We start from the raw sequence: 20,371 nt of genomic DNA, 5'->3' as shown, positions 1-20,371 counted from the left end.
GTTGTTCAGATGAAAATAAAGTTTGTGTTCGTTATATAACATATTCTGACGTCAAACACCGGTCATAAAGAGACGTCCAATCAAATCCCAGAGGATTCGAGAGAGAAAAATTGTGATTATGGACGTAAAGTGAGGTGTTTCAAGTTGACTTCAACAGCAAGCAAACAAATGCATAGAAAATGCACAGTATTTTTATTAATTTACTTATTGCGTTATCAAGCACAAGGTTGTGGGTTCGATTCCCCGGGAACACATGATAGGTAAAAATTGATAGCCTGAATGCATATGGATAAAAGCGTCTGCTAAATGCATACATTTAATTTAATTTTAATTTAATTTAATTGATTTGATTGTCAAATTTATTGCTGTTTTGTTCAATACAAATTACATTATACTTACAGTTAGACTGGATGATATTTTAAACCATTGTAGTATATATTGTATATACTGTATATAAACTAACATTTTAGTTTATCATGATTAAATTGGTATAAAACAATTAAAATGTTATAAATATTAAGAATTTTATAAATATCACACTATAATCTATGCTATATAATATAGGAATGTAATATACTTGTATTCCTTTCCAAACACAGACATGTTCTCTATTTAGCCATTTTTTTGTAATTATAATTATGAAATATTATTGATTATGAATAATGAGTAGTAATTTAGTAACTAAATAAGATAATAATATGAATTATTAATTAATATATCAAGTTCATATAACGATTTCATCAAGTAAAATGGGTTTTGAACGACATTTCAAGAGCATGCAAACAAATCCAAACAAAATGCACAATATTAATTGTACGTTTAATCTATCCTAAAAATCTAATTTGTCGCAAATGAGCTCTTCAGTTTAGTTACAATACATTGCTTTAACTGTACTCTGTATGTGTGTATGCATGCGCATGTGTGTGTATATATATTATAATAATACTCTTATTAATATAATGTTATATAAGACTTTGTGCCTTATAGCAGCTCTTATCACTTTAGCGCACAGCCTCTTATGGATTTTTGCTTTAACATACCGCCACAATATATGATTTCTCATGTTTTGTTTCTCATACACATGTCCAAGAGAAGTAGTTGTAATGAAAATGAGGATAAATGATTGGCAGTCACAGTGATTTGAGTTCCAGGTGCTAATCTACAGCAGAAGCACGTCCTGTCACAGCTGCTTCTGTAAACAGCTGTTGTGCTGAAGCTAATTCTTTCCTTTGGTTCTTGTTAAGTCCTGTTTGGGTTGTTTTCTTTAGTTTAGGGCTCCCGCTGAGGGGCCGTATCACTTCAAAGGCGAGTTTGTTGAGCACAGTGTTCGCCTCAGGACCGAACGCAAACACACACAGTGTTTAATGGCTCAAACGTATTCACAAATGATACAGAGATGGACCAACACAGCCTCCTCGACTGCAGTTTAATAACAGAGTAAGATGGATATTAAAATGGATATTAATCTAAAAATATAAATGCTCTCATTGTTTTCTCACCCGTGTGTTGTTTCAAACCTTTTGTGACTTACTTTCTGCTGTGGAACACAAAAGGAGACGTTTAGCAGAATGTTCAAGCTGCTCTTTTCCACACAGTCAAAGTGAATGGGGACTCGGGCTGACAACAAAGTACTTTAAACTAGCATTAAAGTCCTCCATGTGACTCGTGGCCAGAATTTCAGGTCTTCAAAAAGTAATTCGATAGCTTCATGTGAAGAAACTGATCAAATTTAAATCATTATTCACAGAAAATCTGTTTCTGAATATTCATTACGTTCGATTTTGTGTTACAAACAATGCTGTTTTGTATCAAGAAATTATTTATTTTTATTTATTAGTTTCTTTCTCATACAAAGATGTTTGAAATACAATGCTTATAAGTCATATGACACTCCCAGTCCTCGTTCACTGTAAGAAAAAGAATAGCTTCGATATTTTGACTAATTATATATTTTTTGATGTAGGTTTGGAACAACATGAAGGTAAAAGAGTAAATGATGACAGAATTAGTAATTGATTCATTCATTTATGCAGACACTTCCTCCATAAGGCAACAGACTTTTAATATAAATTTTGGTATCAACAGTTTAATAATAATGCATCTCTATGCACTGGTGACAAATCTATGTATGTAATACTTTTGATCAATATCGACTGGACCGCTCCAGAAACTTACAAAGAGAGAAAAACGAGCTTGAAGACCGATGACGACGGCTGGAGGGGAAGAGGACGTGACACAGAGAAAGTCTAAAAATTATACCATGTTATTATTTTACAGGACTTTTCTAGGTCTAGAAATTAGACTTAATTTATCACCTTATATATATTCAGATGTTGTAAGCCTCTGGTTCTTCGAAGAAAAAAAAAAAAAAAGTGTTGAGGAGGCGAATTAAAATAAATATCTCTTTTTGTGGTTTTAGCTTATGTGATGTCTTATTTTAATATCAGATTTGTAATGATTTGTAATCATTACTATATTTGTTTGCCATTTTAATTTGTATTTTTATTAATTAAGGTTACTGTTGTAGGCAAAATAAGTACATATGTATGGAAATAAGTAAAAAAAAAAAAAGTTACAATTAGGAAGTATTATTTTATGTTAATCTCCATAATGCAATAATATACAGCTATAAAATAAGACATGTTATGTGTTGAGTTAACATCATTAATTAATTACAGATTACAGATTGAGCTTATAATAATTACAAAATAATGAGAACATTTGACGGTTCATCAAATATTATATTTTGATCAAATATGATCCACAGTCGTCAAATAAATAAATATAGTTTGTCTAAGAAATCACATTCACTTCAGTCAGTCCAGTCGATTCAGTTCAAGTTGATGGCTTTATGATGCACAGTTTCAAAGCAGCTTCACAGACGACACTTCTGTCAATGTTACAATCAAGCTACAATCACATTCTGCAGATTATTAAAACAAAAACTGACCTTTTAAACTGAAGTCAAAGTCAAAGCCTAAAATAATGAGAAGAAGAAGAAGTAGGGATTTGACATAAACAAATGCTATGTCCTTAAAAAGGAATTATTATTATTTAATTACATTTTTTTTGTCTTGTTTTTTGGATTTGGTTGTTCCGAGTGAGGCCGGACCACCACTGATGCCTCCTCAGAAACAGTCACATGACGTCCGTGACACTGGAGTGTGTTGAGTGTGAGTGTGTGAGCCAATGCTCCCGCTCACACTGTTCAGTCCTGCTTGTTCTCAGGTGTGTGTGTGTGTGTGTGTGTGTGTGTGTGTGTGTGTGTGTGACCTTGGAGTGGCGGCAGTGCTTAAACAGTGTGTCAGCGAGTGTGTTGAAGCGTGTCTGTGCCGATTATGAATGTTTCATTACTGCCACCTCAGCCTTTAGCTGTGAGCTTTCCACTAAAGCACACTGACAAATCCTCTTTCTTCTCGCCTTTTTAGCTCCTCTCTCTCTCCCGCTCGCTCTATCTCTCCTGGATGTCCGTCTTGCTCCTTTCTCTGCACTCGCTCGGTTTCTGGTACTCTCGATTCTCCTTTCCGCAGTTTTTCCGCCGCTCTCTCTCTCTGATGAATCTCCAGACAGCGGGGAATGATTGTACTCGGGGCCGAGCGCTCGTTTTTCTTTTTGTTTGAAAGGCATGACAGGTACGACTTCTCCTCTGCTCTCGCCGCCCTCCCTTTCTCTCTTCCGCACAAAATAAGTCAAGGTTTACAAGGTCAACTCGTCTCGCGCTAAGCAGAGCTTTTTCACCCACACAGTATTTCGACTAAAACGTCAAGAGACAGCGGAGATAAATTTGGAAAAATGTCCCGGCTCAGGCGGCGGTACTTTACTCTGATTCCTGCCGCTTGAAATTCTCCTCTGAATGAATAAGAGAGCTTGTTATCTTATTGTCTTATAATAGCAGGCGAGCGTTAGCACACTTCATCATGCACTGCCCTGTTGAGTGCGTAAAAGTATGTCACACACTTTCACACATGCGCTCGTGCACACACACATGAAGGGAAAAGAGGGCCACAGCAGATTAGGATCTCCTTTCTGGGGTGTGTTGAAACTCTCCCCACATCGACAGAATCTACTTACGCAAGACCTTTGATTTAAATTCAGCTGAGATCTCTCAAAGGCCTTGTTGTAAACTAGGTAAACGTGCTAAAATCAGCCTAATCACTTATGATTCATTTTTGGAGCAAACTTTTATTACTGGACTGAACAGCTAGCCGTTTTCAGTATTTTAAATCTCACCCACAAACTTAGATGTTCTTACTAAACCGAATATAAATATGTATCCTATGAAAGCGTCATGGTGCGCACTACCTCTAAAGAAGTGTATTATCTAGTCATAAACTTCTCTCGCAGTCAGCTACTGGATTTCATAAAACTAACATTGACTTTATAACGGCTCTTAATAAATATTGACCTACATTTTAATCACATGCTAATCTGGAGCGCCGCAGAGGTGACAGTTTATGGATGGCCTTGGATCATAAATTTCCCAGGTCGCATCTCTCTATCGAGTGTATCTGTTCCTCCGAGAGCCGTACGATTGATCATATTCATTAAAAATATCTACACACTTTGGCATTTCACAGCCCACTAAGCCTGTGCAAGTTTAAGAGTAAGATGTAATTATTATCCTACAGCCAATATTCATTTCAATGGAATAATAAACTACTTGGATTAAAAGATTGTGGTTGGTTGTTTTAAAAAGTAAAAAAAAAAAACACAACTGAGAATAATATATTATCATAGCCTTTACAACACATCACTAATTATAGTATAAATGGCTCTGAAATGGGGTCTTCAGCATTAAAAAGTTTGAATAGCCGTGAAATTGACAATTTTGTGGCATAAGCACATTTTGTATAGTCAAAAGGTCTGTTCAATGCATTTTTCCTTTTGCTTCCTGCTCGTTTTGCATAAATAGGTTACCGAAATTGTTTCCAAAACATTAAAGTCATATTCTTTTTATATTTTTAGCAGCATTAATTCTCCATATTCACCAATAAGTGCTTCTCTAGCCAGCTGTCTCGAAGCTCTCCTGCGCTATTAAAATTGTGTTTCCAGAAACCTGCATCCATCCCGCCGCTGAGCATTGTTTAAAGCCATGGGGTATTGTGGAATAGAATGAGGTTGACCATTCTTTTCAAAACTAATTATAATGTTTAAAAACCTAAACACCAGAAGCAATATTGGGCCAATAAAACGGAATTAAAAGCTCATTTCTGTGGGATAATTGCTCCACGCAGTGCTGATATTAAACACCTGGCGTGTGGTACAGCTCTCCAGCCTGTCTGCGCTTCCCACAGATGTGCCGCCCATCCTGGAGCGGGAACAGGACGTGTCAGAATGGTCAGAATCGGAGTGAATAGGTCAGAGAAGAGGCATGCAGTTACATGCATCAGCTGCAATGATGGCTTTGCTACAGGACATGATGTCATAATGCCTCTGTTCCCCTATTTAAACATGCAGAGGGAATGGGATACAGATTGAGTGTGTCGTTGTAAATGGGGGTAGATTAAGCGGATATATTGTGAGTGTTCAGGGAAAGGCTTTTGGTTACAGCCAGGGCTGTACATACAGGAAGTGATGCAGACATATAATGGGGGTCAATGGGAGATCCGTTTACCTCTGAAAGTCACCTTTTGTCTTGTTCACTACACCGTTTAATGCTTATTTATCAGCATATCAGTAACTCTGAAGCTCTTTACAATACAGTTTGCTTCGGAAATATGGGCGTCTTTGTGTTGTTGATGCGTAGATGGTATGTACCATAACTAGACAGTTATTTCAAGTTAAGACCCAAAGAGGAGAGCCAAAAACATACTGAAGCTTAATTAAAAAATAGTAGTACTATGGTAAATGTATGTCATGGTACATATCTAAAATCACGACATTGGCATGTTAAAAAGATAATTTTTGGGTAGCTGTGTACATGTTGCTGTGAAATATGATTCAAGCTAGATTGAGTGCACTGGGTTGAGTTAGTGTGTATCATTTTTTTGTTTCCAGGATCAAGGCCTGCCTTTTGAAAAATGGTGCACTTGCCCGGCGTGCTGAAGGAAAGAAAAAACATTGATTAACTATCAAATGATTCCAATACAATGATCAATAAGGCTCTGTTGAAAAAAAACGGAAAATAAAACTCTAGAAGCAGCTGAAATCATTTTTGCAGGTTTCACACAGTGTCTCTTTCTAGGACTTGGGAAAAGAAAACTTGGACTACACAAGTGTTTTAATGTAAAGGGGTCTTCTTGATCCCTGACTTGTAGGATAAGATCTTTTGATTGACCTCTACTTACCTGTCCATCTTACCCTGACTATCTTTTTAGATACTGCTGACCTGAGCTGAACACTCTCAATCAAACTCTTATCAAAGGATGCCTATTCTCTAGATTCCCAACCAATAACTAGTTTCCAAATAGCTTAACCCTGTAGTCTACTTGCATTTTTGCCAAATAAACTCTTGCGAATCTGAACAACAACTAGTATTTTGTTTGGGCCAAACTTGGCACAATTCTGGAGGCAAGGCTGATGTTTTTATTGTATGTGAATCTATGCCTTGAGGAGAACAATATCACCAGCGTCTGTCTAGACCCAGCTGAGCATTTGCTGCTCCTGTTGGGGAGGCAGAAAAGGGTCATAAAACCCAAATGATGGCCACCCAGTCTTCCCCCGGAGGTAGAGAGGCTTTAGCGGAGGATGCAAGCCAAGATGAAGCCAACAGATTTCCAGAAGATCTTGAGGCAGAAAGCTCAGATGCCCTGTCACCTCTGGCACGCTGTCAATATCATTTAGTATGCTATCGTTGAGTTCTGTCTGTTCTGGGTGCATTTAAGACACATTTAGAAATCTCTTGTGTCCTATTTGTAGGTCAGGCGATTGTCAATCTTGGCCAAGTGTTTAAGGGTGGCTCTATGTGGCTGTGAGGAAGATTTGAGATTCTCCCATAACTTGCTAATGTAACCTGTATATAGGGCTGTGCAAAAAATCAAATGCGATTTTCATGCACATCTCATCAGTAAAGACACTCCTGTAATTAGAAGTATATCTCCAGCACATGGGTTCAGATCAGGGTTGCCAGGTTTTCACAACAAATCCTGCCCAGTTGCTTCTCAAAACTAGTCCAAAACTTGCCCTATCGTACTTATAAATAATCGCACCCGATAAATAATTGCTTCCCGGGGTTAAACTATACGTTTTTTAGCAGGATTGCCTTGGTAAAATTCACATTTTATGGGCTAAATATCAAGATATTTGTATTGGGGTCGCTTTGACCCACGGACATGAAAAACAACCACAAACTTGGCAACACCGGTTGGCATTTACTACACCGAGCCATAATTCACTGACAATCTACACAAAATCGATGTTAAAATCGCAGGCGATTCTTTGTCGATTTCGAAAGTGATTTTGTGTTAGTTGTCGGTAGACTACGGCTCTGTGTAGTAACTGCCGCTCCACCTGAACCAGTGTTGCCAAGTCTGCGACTGTTTTTCATGTCCGCGGTTTGAAGCAATCCCAATACCAATAACGTGATATTTAGCCCCTAAAATGTGAATTTAACCAGGGCAACCCTTTCAAAAAAATTATATTTTAACCCCGGGAAGCAATTTTCATCGGGGAACCTCCCGGAAGCGCGATTGGGCTAGTTTTGGACTAGTTTTAAGAAGCAACTGGGAAGGATTTGTTGTGAAAACCTGGCAACCCTGATCTGAACGCACGTGCTGGAGATATACTTGTAATTACAGGAGCATCTTTACTAATGAGATGTGCATGAAAATGGCATTCGATTTTTTGCACAGCCCTACCTGTATATATCATAGATAGTTGAAAGGTTGGTAAGAGATGAAAATCCACGCAAAGATGTAGTGCAACTCTACTGCTCCTAATAGATCTGCGTATAGATGATTCTTTACTGTAGGGATAAGCTGGCACCTTTATCTGTTTGAATTGTGCTTCAATGCAAGCCAACTGAGGCACTAACCATAATATCAGACATCAGGGATGTGTCCTACAAGAATCCTTCTAGTTCCAGTGCCCCCTGGATAAGACCTTGCGGAGTGCCACCCTTGTTGAGACTCTGTGCAACTGGAAGCTTTCCTATCTATGTTCAGCCATTTGCAAACAATGCAGTCTGTGACACCTGGCTGGCCCAGAAACACTACATCTGTGTTCCCACTTTATCTCCCGTTATCTCGGATCGGGGCGGTCTCACCGGTTCCCACACATACACAAATGGTTTAGTGCCACTTCAAGTTTACATGCCTCACATCATTAGCTATCCTCCCTCAATCTCAGACAAATAACAACCAGTCTCTCCTCTTCCTCTCTCCTCCCCCCAACTCTCGTTCTCTCCCTCCATCAGGGGCCCATTCATTACATGGTGACACTTTTACAGCCTCTAGCTCTCCCAGACCTCTCTACCTCTCTGGAGAGAACAGATAGAACAAGAAAGAGAGCGCAAACGGGGAAGAGACCGAGTGGAACCAGAAATAGAGTGCCGCCCCACCTCCAATCCCACACACTCTCAACTCAAAAAAATCTAGAAGGAAGAGCTTGTTTGTTTATGAGTGCCATAGTGTCATGTCAGAAAGCCTCTTTTCTCTTGTATGTACAAGGAATACTGGGAACACTTTGTCCTTCCTCCGGTATCGCACCCCAATCCAACTGTGCAATTTTTGCATTGCGTCATGGTCTCCTACAGTGTGTGTGTGGGAGCAAACACAGATAGGTCACCTGCACTGAGAAGGGTACGGCGTCTACATGTACATTATGCAACATTGTTTGTGCAGGGGAGTATGTACTCTGAGCATTACACAACCAGTTCTTCAAATCACATGCTGGGTTGCACATTACTCACATGTTGTGAACAGATCAAGCTTATATTCTGTACAGCATTGGCCCGTTTCATTTGTGACACACTAAACCAGATCTGTATTGCATTTGTGTTGAAATGCTGTCTGAGTTTCTGGTGTGGAACTGTGCTAGACTCGCTCTTATTCTCGCCTGCTGGTCCAGGTTATTGATTCCACTGGTCGCACAAGCGTGAAAGGGTGGGACAGGACTCATATGATTGGTTTCTTGATGTGTCAATTACTCTGTTGGAGCGAGTAATGCGTGTGACAGGCGGTTTGTTTATGGAGGTGTTCCGGGTCACGGTCAAAGCCTCGCTAAGCACACAGATGAGGAAGGGTTCAGCTCATGTCACTCCTGCCGAACTCGCTCACCCCTGACGCACGAGGAGACTTTCTTTGTTTAGATCTCAAGAGAAGTCCTTTCAACCGGGCCTGGAATTTAAAAGACTCTAGATATTTGATTTATCACAATGTTTACCTTTATTCACCACTTACAGTATTAGATGTATGTAGTGTGTAAAACAATTTTTGTACTGTATACTGAGCATGTATCATTTATTAGTAGTGATGTCTATGAACAATTTTTTAGCCAATTATTTTCAATGATTTTATTGATTAAATTCCCAATGCATGTGAAACTCAATTAACTTTTAAGTAGGGGTGTCAAATGATTACAATTTTTAATCAAATTAATCAGAATTTTCAGTGGATTAATCAGGATTAATCACTATTTGCAATTACACCTGAATCCTAACCATTTTTTTTCTGAAATGCATACCAAAAGATAAATAACAGGACACAGATACATAATTTTCATGTATTGATTCATCAATATGTGGTTCTTTTTTTCTGAATTTCAAAAGTTTAACATTTACTTAATCAAATTTACCTGAGCACTATATCAAACCATGCCATTTAACTACAGATAGTGTAAGAGTTTTAGGTGAACCAGTGGTAAAATATAGCCACATATCTATGAAATTATGCATAGAGAAACTCGAAAGAATGAACTCAGAAACACAAACATGCGCCCTCTGCACTCTGGGCACTCTTGTTTTTGGGAGGTGTTCATTTGCTCTGCCACAATACTTTAGGATCGATATTTTCACGTTCTGAAGGCTTCAAGTGCCAGTAAAACCAAGTAAAAATGCATATGCTTTTCCAAACAGCTGTAATTTTCGCTGCAGTGCATGTAGGCGTTCTGCGCAGTGTGAAACATAGGACGCTATAACAGGAAGAAGCTCCAGTGTATCAACTACCAAAATCGTCTCTGTTTATCGAGCTTGGCATGAATGTATTAGAGAGTAACTGGGGTAAAACCTTAAGCTTCTTCTGTGTTTTCGTTGCGGCGCTTGCCGCTGTTTTTTACTATCTTGAGAATTCAGAGATCGACGAGACTTTCCTGCCCTGAATAATTTGTCACACTGTGCATGTGTGAAATGCGTTAAAAAATTTGACGTAATTAACGACAAACAACTAATTAACGTCGTTAACGCGCTATTGTTGACAGCCCTACTTTTAAGATATGAATAGATTTATTAAAGCATAAAATTAAGAATAGCTTAAACATTTTTTAAATTAAAATGAATTGTCTTAAACTGATTCAATAAATCTAATTCATTAAATGAATGTTGCTAGCACTAGTCTTAGGGCCTAGAAACAACTTAAGATGTGATGCAGACTAATGAATCTTTGTGTGTGATATCTGCTGGGATGTTTTGATTGACTGCATTGGTTTTCATATAAACATATGAACTGAATTAGAGTCTGTTTGTCAGAGGTTACCTTCAGTGAAGGCAGACATTTTTTTTTCATCTCACCAGCCATATTCAATGATTGTTAAATCATGTTTACATTTTTCAATTAATCTCTCTTTTTTTTCTTTCTTTACAGACAGTGTAACACTGGAATGCTTCTGGCTTAGGGTGACCCATGGCTCCAAGACTGCCACAAAGCACAACCTCTCCAAACTCTACCCCTGATGAAGATCACGATGAGGAAGATAGAGAATTAAGGATTAAGAGAAATCAGAAACCCTTTATCATCCTGAGTGCCATTCCTCAGCCTTACCCACAATCCCCTTCTACTGAATCTTCCCTGATTTTACAGTCAGACGTTTCGCCAACAATGAAAAAACGAATTTGGAAAGTCTCGAGACATCCCTGCATGTTTGATGATGCAGTCCGGACAATACAAGGAATTCAAAATGGAACTTCCACTAGACACTTCCAGACCACATGGACTCAAACTCTTTCTGCTACTGATGGCCCTCCGGTTCTCGTACCAGATGCTGTTTTATTGTACTAAACATTATCCCAGCATTTTAGAAAAGGTGGTTTGGAGGATTTAGCCATATGGGGTAAAGAAAGACAACAGCATTCAAACAGCATCTTGTGTATATTGTGTACAGGATATGAATACAGGCTTATTCTTATCAATGTGAAGACACCATGTTTGTAAATAGTCCACAAATTGTATATTTCCTGCATTATGTCTTTATAGGTTATGCCTTTACAACATTTATTCAACATTTTTATCTGTACAGACGTAAAGGTTGACATAGATCTCCAAACAGATGAGTATTTGTATTCCACATAGACCCCCTCTAAAGACAACTCAAATGTTATTGCTTGTTAAGGAGACATTTACAGAGTGATCTAAACTTAGTTAAACCCTAATGCAGGATTGAGTGACTACGCCTTTGAGAACAAGAGAAACGCAATTGAATTGAATCTCTCGCTGTCTCTCTGCATCTCTTTATCTGCTGTAGAATCCCAGCCCGTGTGGTTCTAGTTCCCGATTCCCAGATAACTTCCAAGCTTGATTGCCAACGTCCTTGTACAGTTTAGAATTGCTGCATCTCATCTTTTTTGCCCCTTCAAATCAATGATTATCTTATGCCTGCATCCTCTATGTAGCTGTGATGTCCATGTAGGTGACCCTACGGGGCCCGGAGGGGTCAAAGCACCTGAGGGGGGGTGGATCTCTCCTGGATGAGCCTCTCGCTGAGTTCCCACAGGCTGGCGGCTGCCGTGGGGTCCTGGGCCTGCGGAGAGGGCAAGCAACGGAAGCAGTTGTTGAAGTACATCCCTCCGATACCCTCCAGCTCTGGAGCCACGGCGCAGTAGACTGTTGTGGCCGCTCCCTGTTGCTGTGGAAACAAAAATTTAAATATCAGAATAAACTGAAACAATGTGAGCAAAAATAAATACTGTTGTTCTTGTATGGAGCCTGAAGAACTGGGTGGCCCTCTTTAGAGGGTCAGGGCAATACCAAAGACACCTCTAACCATCCAAGACTTGCATTTTCTCCCCTAAAACGGATCATGAGATGGGGGAAGTGCTCCACAGCCTTTCAAAGACACCATGGGACAGACTGTGAACCTGTTCAAATGGAGTTCCTGTTGTACATCGGACGTATGGCTGTCAACAATCTGCATGCTTTCATATAGGTACCTGCCACATACTAGTCTAGGAACCACCGGAAGCGTTCAATTCTGGCAAGTTCTATAAAAGCTTTTAAAGTGGACTTAAACCTCATGATGTCTGAATGCTGTATCCTCTCTAGGGTTCAAAGGTTAGCTGAAAACCAACCAACTATATTAGCAATGACATGTTATCTGCTATAAAAGTAGGAAAAACAGGAGAATATATCACAGACACTGGAACTGAGAAGCACTCAATTGGCAGGTTTATTGTACATCTCTTGTACGCCTGCCAAGAATCACAGACAATGATCAACACACACACACAAAAACAGTACAGTTGTAGATTCTGTACATAGCAGAAAGGAAAAGCTTTGGGGAAGTCTCGCAAAGACGACGGTGGGGCAGCCTGCCAAAACTGTCTATTCATCTCATGTCAAAGGGATTTCTGGATGTCACCCAGTCAATGGGGACTTTCTGTCATTGCTGGAGAAGGCGTATACACGTACACTCAAACACAAATTTAAATCCTAAAAAAGGGATCCAGCACAAAGCTATCCATGCAACGGCACTAAAGACAGGTTGGAGACATAAACCCCAAATCCCAGTATCTTCTCTAATGCATGTATAATTGGTCGTGCCCCATGTATAGCGTTAAAGGGCCTTTCACACTGACAGAGATTTGAAGCAGCTAAGCAACTGGAAGTCAGTCGTTTTCAATGAGGGTGGTCGATTTGAGGAGACAAGGCTGACGAAGACCATTGGAAAGTTCAAATTAGATAACCACCAATGGGAATGCATTGGTACACGATCAAATACAGATGGATACTGCAGTTGCTAATAAGACTTGTGCAAAGTCCAGCGACTTCATCCTTTTCAGTGTGAACCCCTTTTAAGACAGGAAGCAATTACTGGAATTACTTTTTTTAAGATGCAAAGGTGAAGTCAAGGTGTAATTTTTGGTTCCAAACTAGCAGCTAAGTGAAATTGTGGAAAACAGTCCTCCATTGTTTGAAGAATAGTTAGTCTTCAATGTCACACCATTTGTTAAGTCAAAAGTTGAGATGTTGGCCAAACATCTTATAGTGGTATCATGGTGTTCAGCCTAGGTTCAAAGGTCAGCCTAGCAATTCCATCCTCACCCCCCACGTTAATGAAGTACTCATGAAATATCAAAACCACTCATTTGGGTCTGATTCGCAACATGTACGCCCACAATCATGCCTTTTTTGTGTCTATTTTGTTAATGCCCTCGGGTTTGATTGCTTACACAAAAACAAATGACTCTTCATGTCTTTTCACACTTTTTCACATGGCCGATCAGCAGCTAATTGTCGGGGATGGTTGACTATCATGGGGTTTTAACTGTCTTGGGGAAAGATTCAAGGCAAAAGAAAAACATGTCAGACAGAATTAGAGTTGACGTGCAGTTCAAATGTTTCCAGACTCGTCTTTTATGTCCCTCCTCTCACTGAAGAAACTGTCCTGTGCTACTTCACACGTGACTCCTGCAGGAAGTTAACTTCTGTAAGATGCACATGAAATAGGATGGCTGCTTTATCTTCAAATAGTGCAGGAGCGTCTCAGATCTGAAAAAAGTGCAGGGCAACGTTAAGGAGATGTCTGGCACACGTTAACAGTGACGTGCACTGATGGCCAACTCTTTAAACAAACGCAAATACACACACATTGCAACAGTACAAAGACTTTGGCTCATTCATGGAGCCAAATCAGCAGCTGTAGTTCAAGCTGGCAAAGACTGTGACAGAACACTTGTTAGATACACACGTACACACAAACTCGCAGGAAGAAAGCCAAGGCTGCAGTCAGAAATTCAGCGAGCGAACTTCACACGCTCATCCCCATTTAAATCCAGTTTGTGTGTTTTTCTGGGTCTTTTGAAGTACACAGATGCTGCATGTTGCTTTGGTTAGCACGGCAATAAACATGACATCAAAAGCATGGATCTTCCTGGAGTCTTACCTGCTTTTGCATTGATAAGTTAATACATATTTGAAGCTGGGAATATGAAAGGAAGATAAAATGTCAGTCAACCCCTCTAGCGAACCCAACGCAGTGGGTCAATTTTCAAAGATGCACTTTATGGATTCAGTGCTCTTGTAATTAAATTTAATGTTGTCATATGCACACAAAAAAAGTTAGCACTTATTCAAAGTTGTGTGAAATTATTTCCCTGGTTATTAAGGTTAGGTTCTAATAGGAAAATCCGCTATATTTTTGAGCAAATTTCCCCAAATGCCTCTTGGCTTTCGATTAACTCATTAGGAATAACAAATGTGCTCTGAAATCCAAACCCAGAATAAAGGTTTCGAAACCATATAAATAGTCTGCAAGTATTGATTTTCATAATGTCCCAATAGTTCATACCTTTATGGTCACGTACGTGTTTTAAGCATGTATGCTAACGCTAGACTCCACATTTTTATTTGAGCTTAAACCAGCTTGAGGTAGTTCAACTGATATTGTATCTTGACCAGGCTGGTGTCCATCTGTATTAACTGGTTGACCAGCTAAGAAGTACCAAAAACCAGTGAATCAGATCAGCCTGACCACTGAAATCCAGTTTAGAACCATCAAGAAGCATTTTTCAGCAGATTCCTATGCGTTGTATTCTTGTCACCTCACCTTGATGAGAATACAGTGCCCACCAGCTCAAAGTAAATGCTAATACACTCCTCACAAGTGCACATGCTCCATTGCAGACGCCACTTGGCACTGCTAATGGTTTCTCTAATGACGCACTGTGAAGACTAGCATGACTGAGATTACCAGCGCTAATGGATGTGGAGTGTGATTTCAGCACTGGCTAGCATGCTGCTGCCCCTTAGCCAAACAATGGGCTGAAATGAATCCGAACCCCGTTCCAAATGTGCTTCAGCCCATTTCCAATGCCTGCCTAGTCTTCCTAGCGGATATGAGATGCAGGGAAAACACATGGTTAAATCCCAGCAGCCCCATATTAGAGCTGTGTCAACCAAATGGGGATAACAAAGAACTAGCAGTTAGCTTAGGCTACTTTATTACAGTAATCGCCATCTGAATTACAGCTTAACTCCGATATGCTTGCAATACAGTCAGCTCGATTGTTCAGTGTGGGTTTAGTACATGTGCTATATTATAACTTTGAACACTGAATACATTCCCATCATGCTTTCTCAGATGCATCCTCACTAAATATAGATCTGCGATTGATCCATTGAGGCTCTAGACTGGAACACCATTTCCTTTATCCGTTAGCAGCGGGACAATAATAAGGTTTCTAACCATGAGCCTCCTGCTTTGGTGTATTTAGCTGAGGGACATGGAGAGATTGGATTGTCAGACTGAATAAGAGAACATGGATCTTATTGCCGTTACGCTGAACCTCCTGGCACTCAACCCTGATGGCCCTTTTGGGCCGATAAGCTTTATGATAAAATGCATTAACATGCTGGACCAGGTACTGCTCACATTTATCAAGAGCTCAGGCCAGAAAACAGAGATAGCGATAGAGCTACAGATCAGTTAAATCAGTGGTTCTCAACTGGTTTTGCTTCAGGACCCAATATTTATCATTGGACATTAAGTGACGTCCCAACACACGACTATAACCGTCTGTTGTACAAAAGTATTTTATATTGCATTGCTTTCTTCATTGTTTCTCAAATATGAGGGTGAGGTATGCTGTTATCTGCCTAATTTCGCAAGGTTTTACAATGTGAATCACAAATTTGACTGGACAAAAGGCCTTTGACGCCAACAATGAAAGATATGGGAAGCTTTTTCTCCAAGCACCTGCTAAGTATTTACTTTTCTGTGCTAACCATGTGCAATTATAGGGATAGAATTTAGCATAGTTTTTCATTTTCGTTTTTAATGTCCGCAATTTGAACAAAATCGGGTCGTGAGCCAGTTAAGGAACCATAAATACTGTATTCAAACTTCAAAAAAAAAAAAACTAACGCAAACCGCCAAAACCGTTTGATAATTTTTGCTGCAATACTAACAACCAAACCAAAGCAAATGACTTAAATGTGTCCTCTTTCAAAAATAATAAAGGCCGAAAATGGACATAAGATACTTCCATTCACTCAGAAGTCCTGCAATAAGTATATTTGTCACTTTTATGTGCATAAATGACTAATGTCTTCCTGTATCAAATGCAATTTTCAATATGGAACCTCATGCACGCACATCCAAATAAGTCATTTTGTTTAGCAATAAATAATTGAGATAACACCATGTCCTAACCAGGCGGAATAGGATAAAGCAACATGCTTGGTTTCTACTTCTGCGATTTTTGTACTGGGTAGTCCCGCCCATCGTGAAATCTCATTGGTCCAAAATCCTGCTAAGCATAATTGTATATTTGCCATCAAATATGCTCTTAGTGTCTGGTTAGGGTGTAGTAAAAGTGTGCTTCTTTTGATTAAACGAGGTTTAATATTTCCAGAAAGGAAATGATCTGTAATTTCTCGCCTTTTATTTGTTAAACCCAGGAATGGCGCCACCTTCATGCACACCTGGTAAAATCTGACTGTATCTAGTGTACAAATTGTGATTCAATTCCTCTTTAACCATCAGTCTTAGTCCTGTGCTGGCTGAGAGTTTATTGTTGGCAGACTTAGTTTTTTCGCTGTTAACTAGTACCCCAGTTTCCCTGTAGTCCTGGTGTCACTCTACAGCGTGAACGGATGTGATCCTTTATCCATGTTGTTTCTCCAACACACTCACAATGTTGAGTATGTGCCACATAGTGCATCACGTTATAATCAGCAGAGAAAATCACTTGAAAATACAAGTGATGACCTAACTAGTTAAGAGTAATATCCCTTTGTTTCTAGAAAGGTTGTGTTGAAGTTTCTGTCATTGCTGCATGTAATAAGGTTAAGAAAAATGGTGTATATTTTCCCGTCATTGGTCTCATGCCGTCATAAGCGATCGGTCCACCTCTGCTGTCAGTTCCTGTGTTGTACATACATCTGTAAATATCGAACAGCTATGCATGCTGTCACTCTAGCAATTGTTTCAGGTACTTTTATAATCAAAAACGCATATGGCATGTGCTTAAAAAATGATTAGAGAAAAACGAACATAATAAAATGATTGGTCAAATAAACATGTTCTCATAAACAGTTATGAAAAACAGTGATTTTTATTTTATTTCACTTGATTTTTGGTATAAGCAATTCTATCTATGGCTGTCATTCCCAGTGTTTTTTCCCATGTTCCTTGTTATCCTTCAGACATTTTTGTAAGAGGGTTGAGGCAAACATGATATCAACATGATATTGGGGAGGGAGGATGATCAATGTTAATTGTCTGGATTTTGAACCATGGCCCTACATTTCAAAACTTAATTTACTCACAGAACATAAATGACAAATAACTGTGTATTTTACTGGTATTCTGTTCTGTTTGTGTTATTATATTACAAAGTGTATCCTGGTTTCCTGACTGTAACAACCAAACCAAAAGGCAAATGTCTTTTATTTTAGCACTTTTTTTTGTATCTTGGCCATGCACTGATAGACTTCAGAGAATCCCAAGAGTATTGTAGTTAGTTTTGCCTCAGCCCTATGCAATGACCTGTACATTTATAACCAAACCAGAGACTATTCTATGAAGGAGATCATGGATCCAATGGAGGAAGAGGGACTTTTAGGAGTATTTATTTTAAATTCATGACAACCATGATAGTTGGAGGTGTCTGATTTTTAATCTGTGCTAAAGATATTTTAAATTTAATAAATAATCATTGTAACAAGATGTTCAGTGGTTTGTTTCTTTGCCATGACGTGTTCTTTTATTTGGATGGTTATTAGTGCTTATTATTTCCCACATTACCCACAGTTCAGCAGTCTAAAATTGACAATAACTTGGACATCTGCCAGTGATGAGTAATTTCACCCAAAACCTTTCTGGAAGTTTTACCGAATTGCTGTAAAATATCTTGCACTTTCCATAAACAGGGTACTTTTTAGAATATTAAAAAAAAAAATTAAACAAAGGTACAATTCCCATGTTCTTTAGATAAGTTATTTATATTATTATTTATATTATTTAGTTATAAATTAAATAAAAAATAAATGTATGCATTTAGCAGACACTTGTATACAAAGCAACTTACAGTACATTCAGGATTCACAACATTTTTTACCTAATGTGTTCCCTGGGAATTGAACCCACAACCTTTTGTGATGCTAACGCAATGCTCTACCACTGAGCCACGGGAACACTATTATTTATAATTTATTATATTCTGTGGGGAAAATATGTTCATCATTTAAAACAAACATTTTTATGCATGTTTTTATGCACATTTTTATGCACATTTTTATACACATTTTAAATATATGAAATATATATATATATATATATATATATATATATATATATATATATATATATATATATATATATATATATATATATATTTAAAATGTGTTAAACACTTTTATATAGATTTAATACATTTGCTAGAAAATAATTAAACCATACAAAATATTATTTTACTGTATTTAGAATTCCAATTTTTTTATTATTATTTTATAAAACAGAAACAAATCTATGCCTATAATCTTTAGTTTGACCTCCAGAAGAGTAAGCTCTTTTGTTTAATAAATGAATAACAATAATGTAGCCTTAAATCATTGTTGTTGTTTCCCCTATATAATTATTAATAATAAAAATGGGACAGCGTGGTACTTGCTTTAATTTAAAATAAAGTTGAAGGGGAAAAAAGAATGATGTTGTTTGTCCAGTACAAACCTCCCCTGATTCAATTCCCCAAAAGTCAAATCTCTATCACCAATGAGAGTGAAAAACAACATTTACGTAGTTCCTCTTTTCTTCCACCTCTCTCTACATCCGTTTTTCTCTCTGTCCCATCGTTTTGTTGTTTACCTTAGCATTCAGTGGCGGTGCTCTCAGCGAGCCGACAGCTCATCTGAGCGTGCTCCGGCCAGCTGTGAGGGGGACACTGGGTAAAGAGTAAACAGCCGCGATGGCCATTCTTTCTGCCCGATGAACCGCCGGAGAGATGATTTACACCACAAAACACACTTCACAAACTCTGAACAAACACACACACCTCGACAGCCCGTGGCCCGAAAAACAGACGAATAATGGTCCTTTCAGAGCGCAGGGGCTGGGATTGAACCATCTCCTCTCCCGAGGAGAACTGTGATAATGTACACAGTCGTAGAGCAAACAGATGAAGCAGACGGACAACAATATGGTGCATCTACACTGAAGCTGTGAATAGCCTGAAAATGAACAGGAACAGACCCGGAGGTCAAGGCAAAATGGAGGTCAAGGCACAGAAAAAAAGTAGATGAAAGAAAGAATAAACTAAATTAGAGCCAAACAAAGGATTAACCATTTGAAAGAGGTGAAAGGCTAACACAGTACCTTTTTTCAAAGACTTATCTAGTGTGTTTACTGGAAAGTCAAAGGAAATTATCAGGGAAATTGGAAAATTGGTCAGACTCAAACCTTAGTCCCCTATATGAGCACCAAAGCTCAAAACATCTCTAGCAAGATGAAAAACATTGAAACTGGACAGAGACATTTCATTATCACTGCTGTCCTCTAACCAACGAGAACTCTCTCTTCACCTCCAGAAGGGAAGGATGGTAAAGGATGATCAATGTGCGTGCAGGACTGCCGCTGAATGAGGCTTGATGATTACACTCTCTTATTCTTTTGTCAGGGCCATAAGGTAACAGGACCTTACCCCACCACATGCATTAAATCCTATTAAAATCGCCTTCATTATAGCGGAGGCCTGTGTGTAATGGAATGGGGAAAGGCGCCCTCCGTCTCCCCCGAGTCTCGTTCTACTGATGGTGGAGCCCATTCCCACAAACCCATTCTCACTCTCTCAAGGGTGAGTAATAACATTCATGTTGGCGAGGTGTGCAGAGAGAGTGGCTCATGTAGATTTCCACAGCCTTAGGACAACCAGCTAAACACCTGATTTGTCTTGCCATTTTATTATATTTCAGCTCTTTATTGTTTTAGTGAGACGGGAGAGGTACGTATCAACTCATCTAAGATGAGGGAAGAACAGTGGAATATGGAAAACTTTTCCATTTAGTTT

General features: G+C 38.8%; 2 protein-coding genes across 2 annotated transcripts in view; one reads left to right on the top strand and one right to left on the bottom strand.

Moving 5' to 3' along the window:
• Positions 1–18,036, top strand: part of mafb (v-maf avian musculoaponeurotic fibrosarcoma oncogene homolog b (paralog b)) — a 77,838-nt gene extending 59,802 nt beyond the window's left edge. The window contains exon 3 of the mRNA XM_052544139.1: positions 10,737–18,036. The gene's annotated coding sequence lies outside the window, so the exon portion shown is untranslated. The remainder of the gene's footprint in view (positions 1–10,736) is intronic.
• Positions 11,222–20,371, bottom strand: part of wwox (WW domain containing oxidoreductase) — a 194,695-nt gene continuing 185,545 nt past the window's right edge. The window contains exon 9 of the mRNA XM_052544133.1: positions 11,222–11,994. Coding sequence (XP_052400093.1) covers positions 11,803–11,994 — 192 coding nt within the window. The 3' untranslated portion in view covers positions 11,222–11,802. The remainder of the gene's footprint in view (positions 11,995–20,371) is intronic.

The sequence above is a fragment of the Carassius gibelio genome, chromosome A25 (assembly GCF_023724105.1).
Source record: "Carassius gibelio isolate Cgi1373 ecotype wild population from Czech Republic chromosome A25, carGib1.2-hapl.c, whole genome shotgun sequence".
NCBI classification, from domain to species: Eukaryota; Metazoa; Chordata; class Actinopteri; order Cypriniformes; family Cyprinidae; genus Carassius; species Carassius gibelio.
Note: the sequence above shows the minus strand (reverse complement) of the source record. Positions and strands in the feature narration are given on the sequence as shown.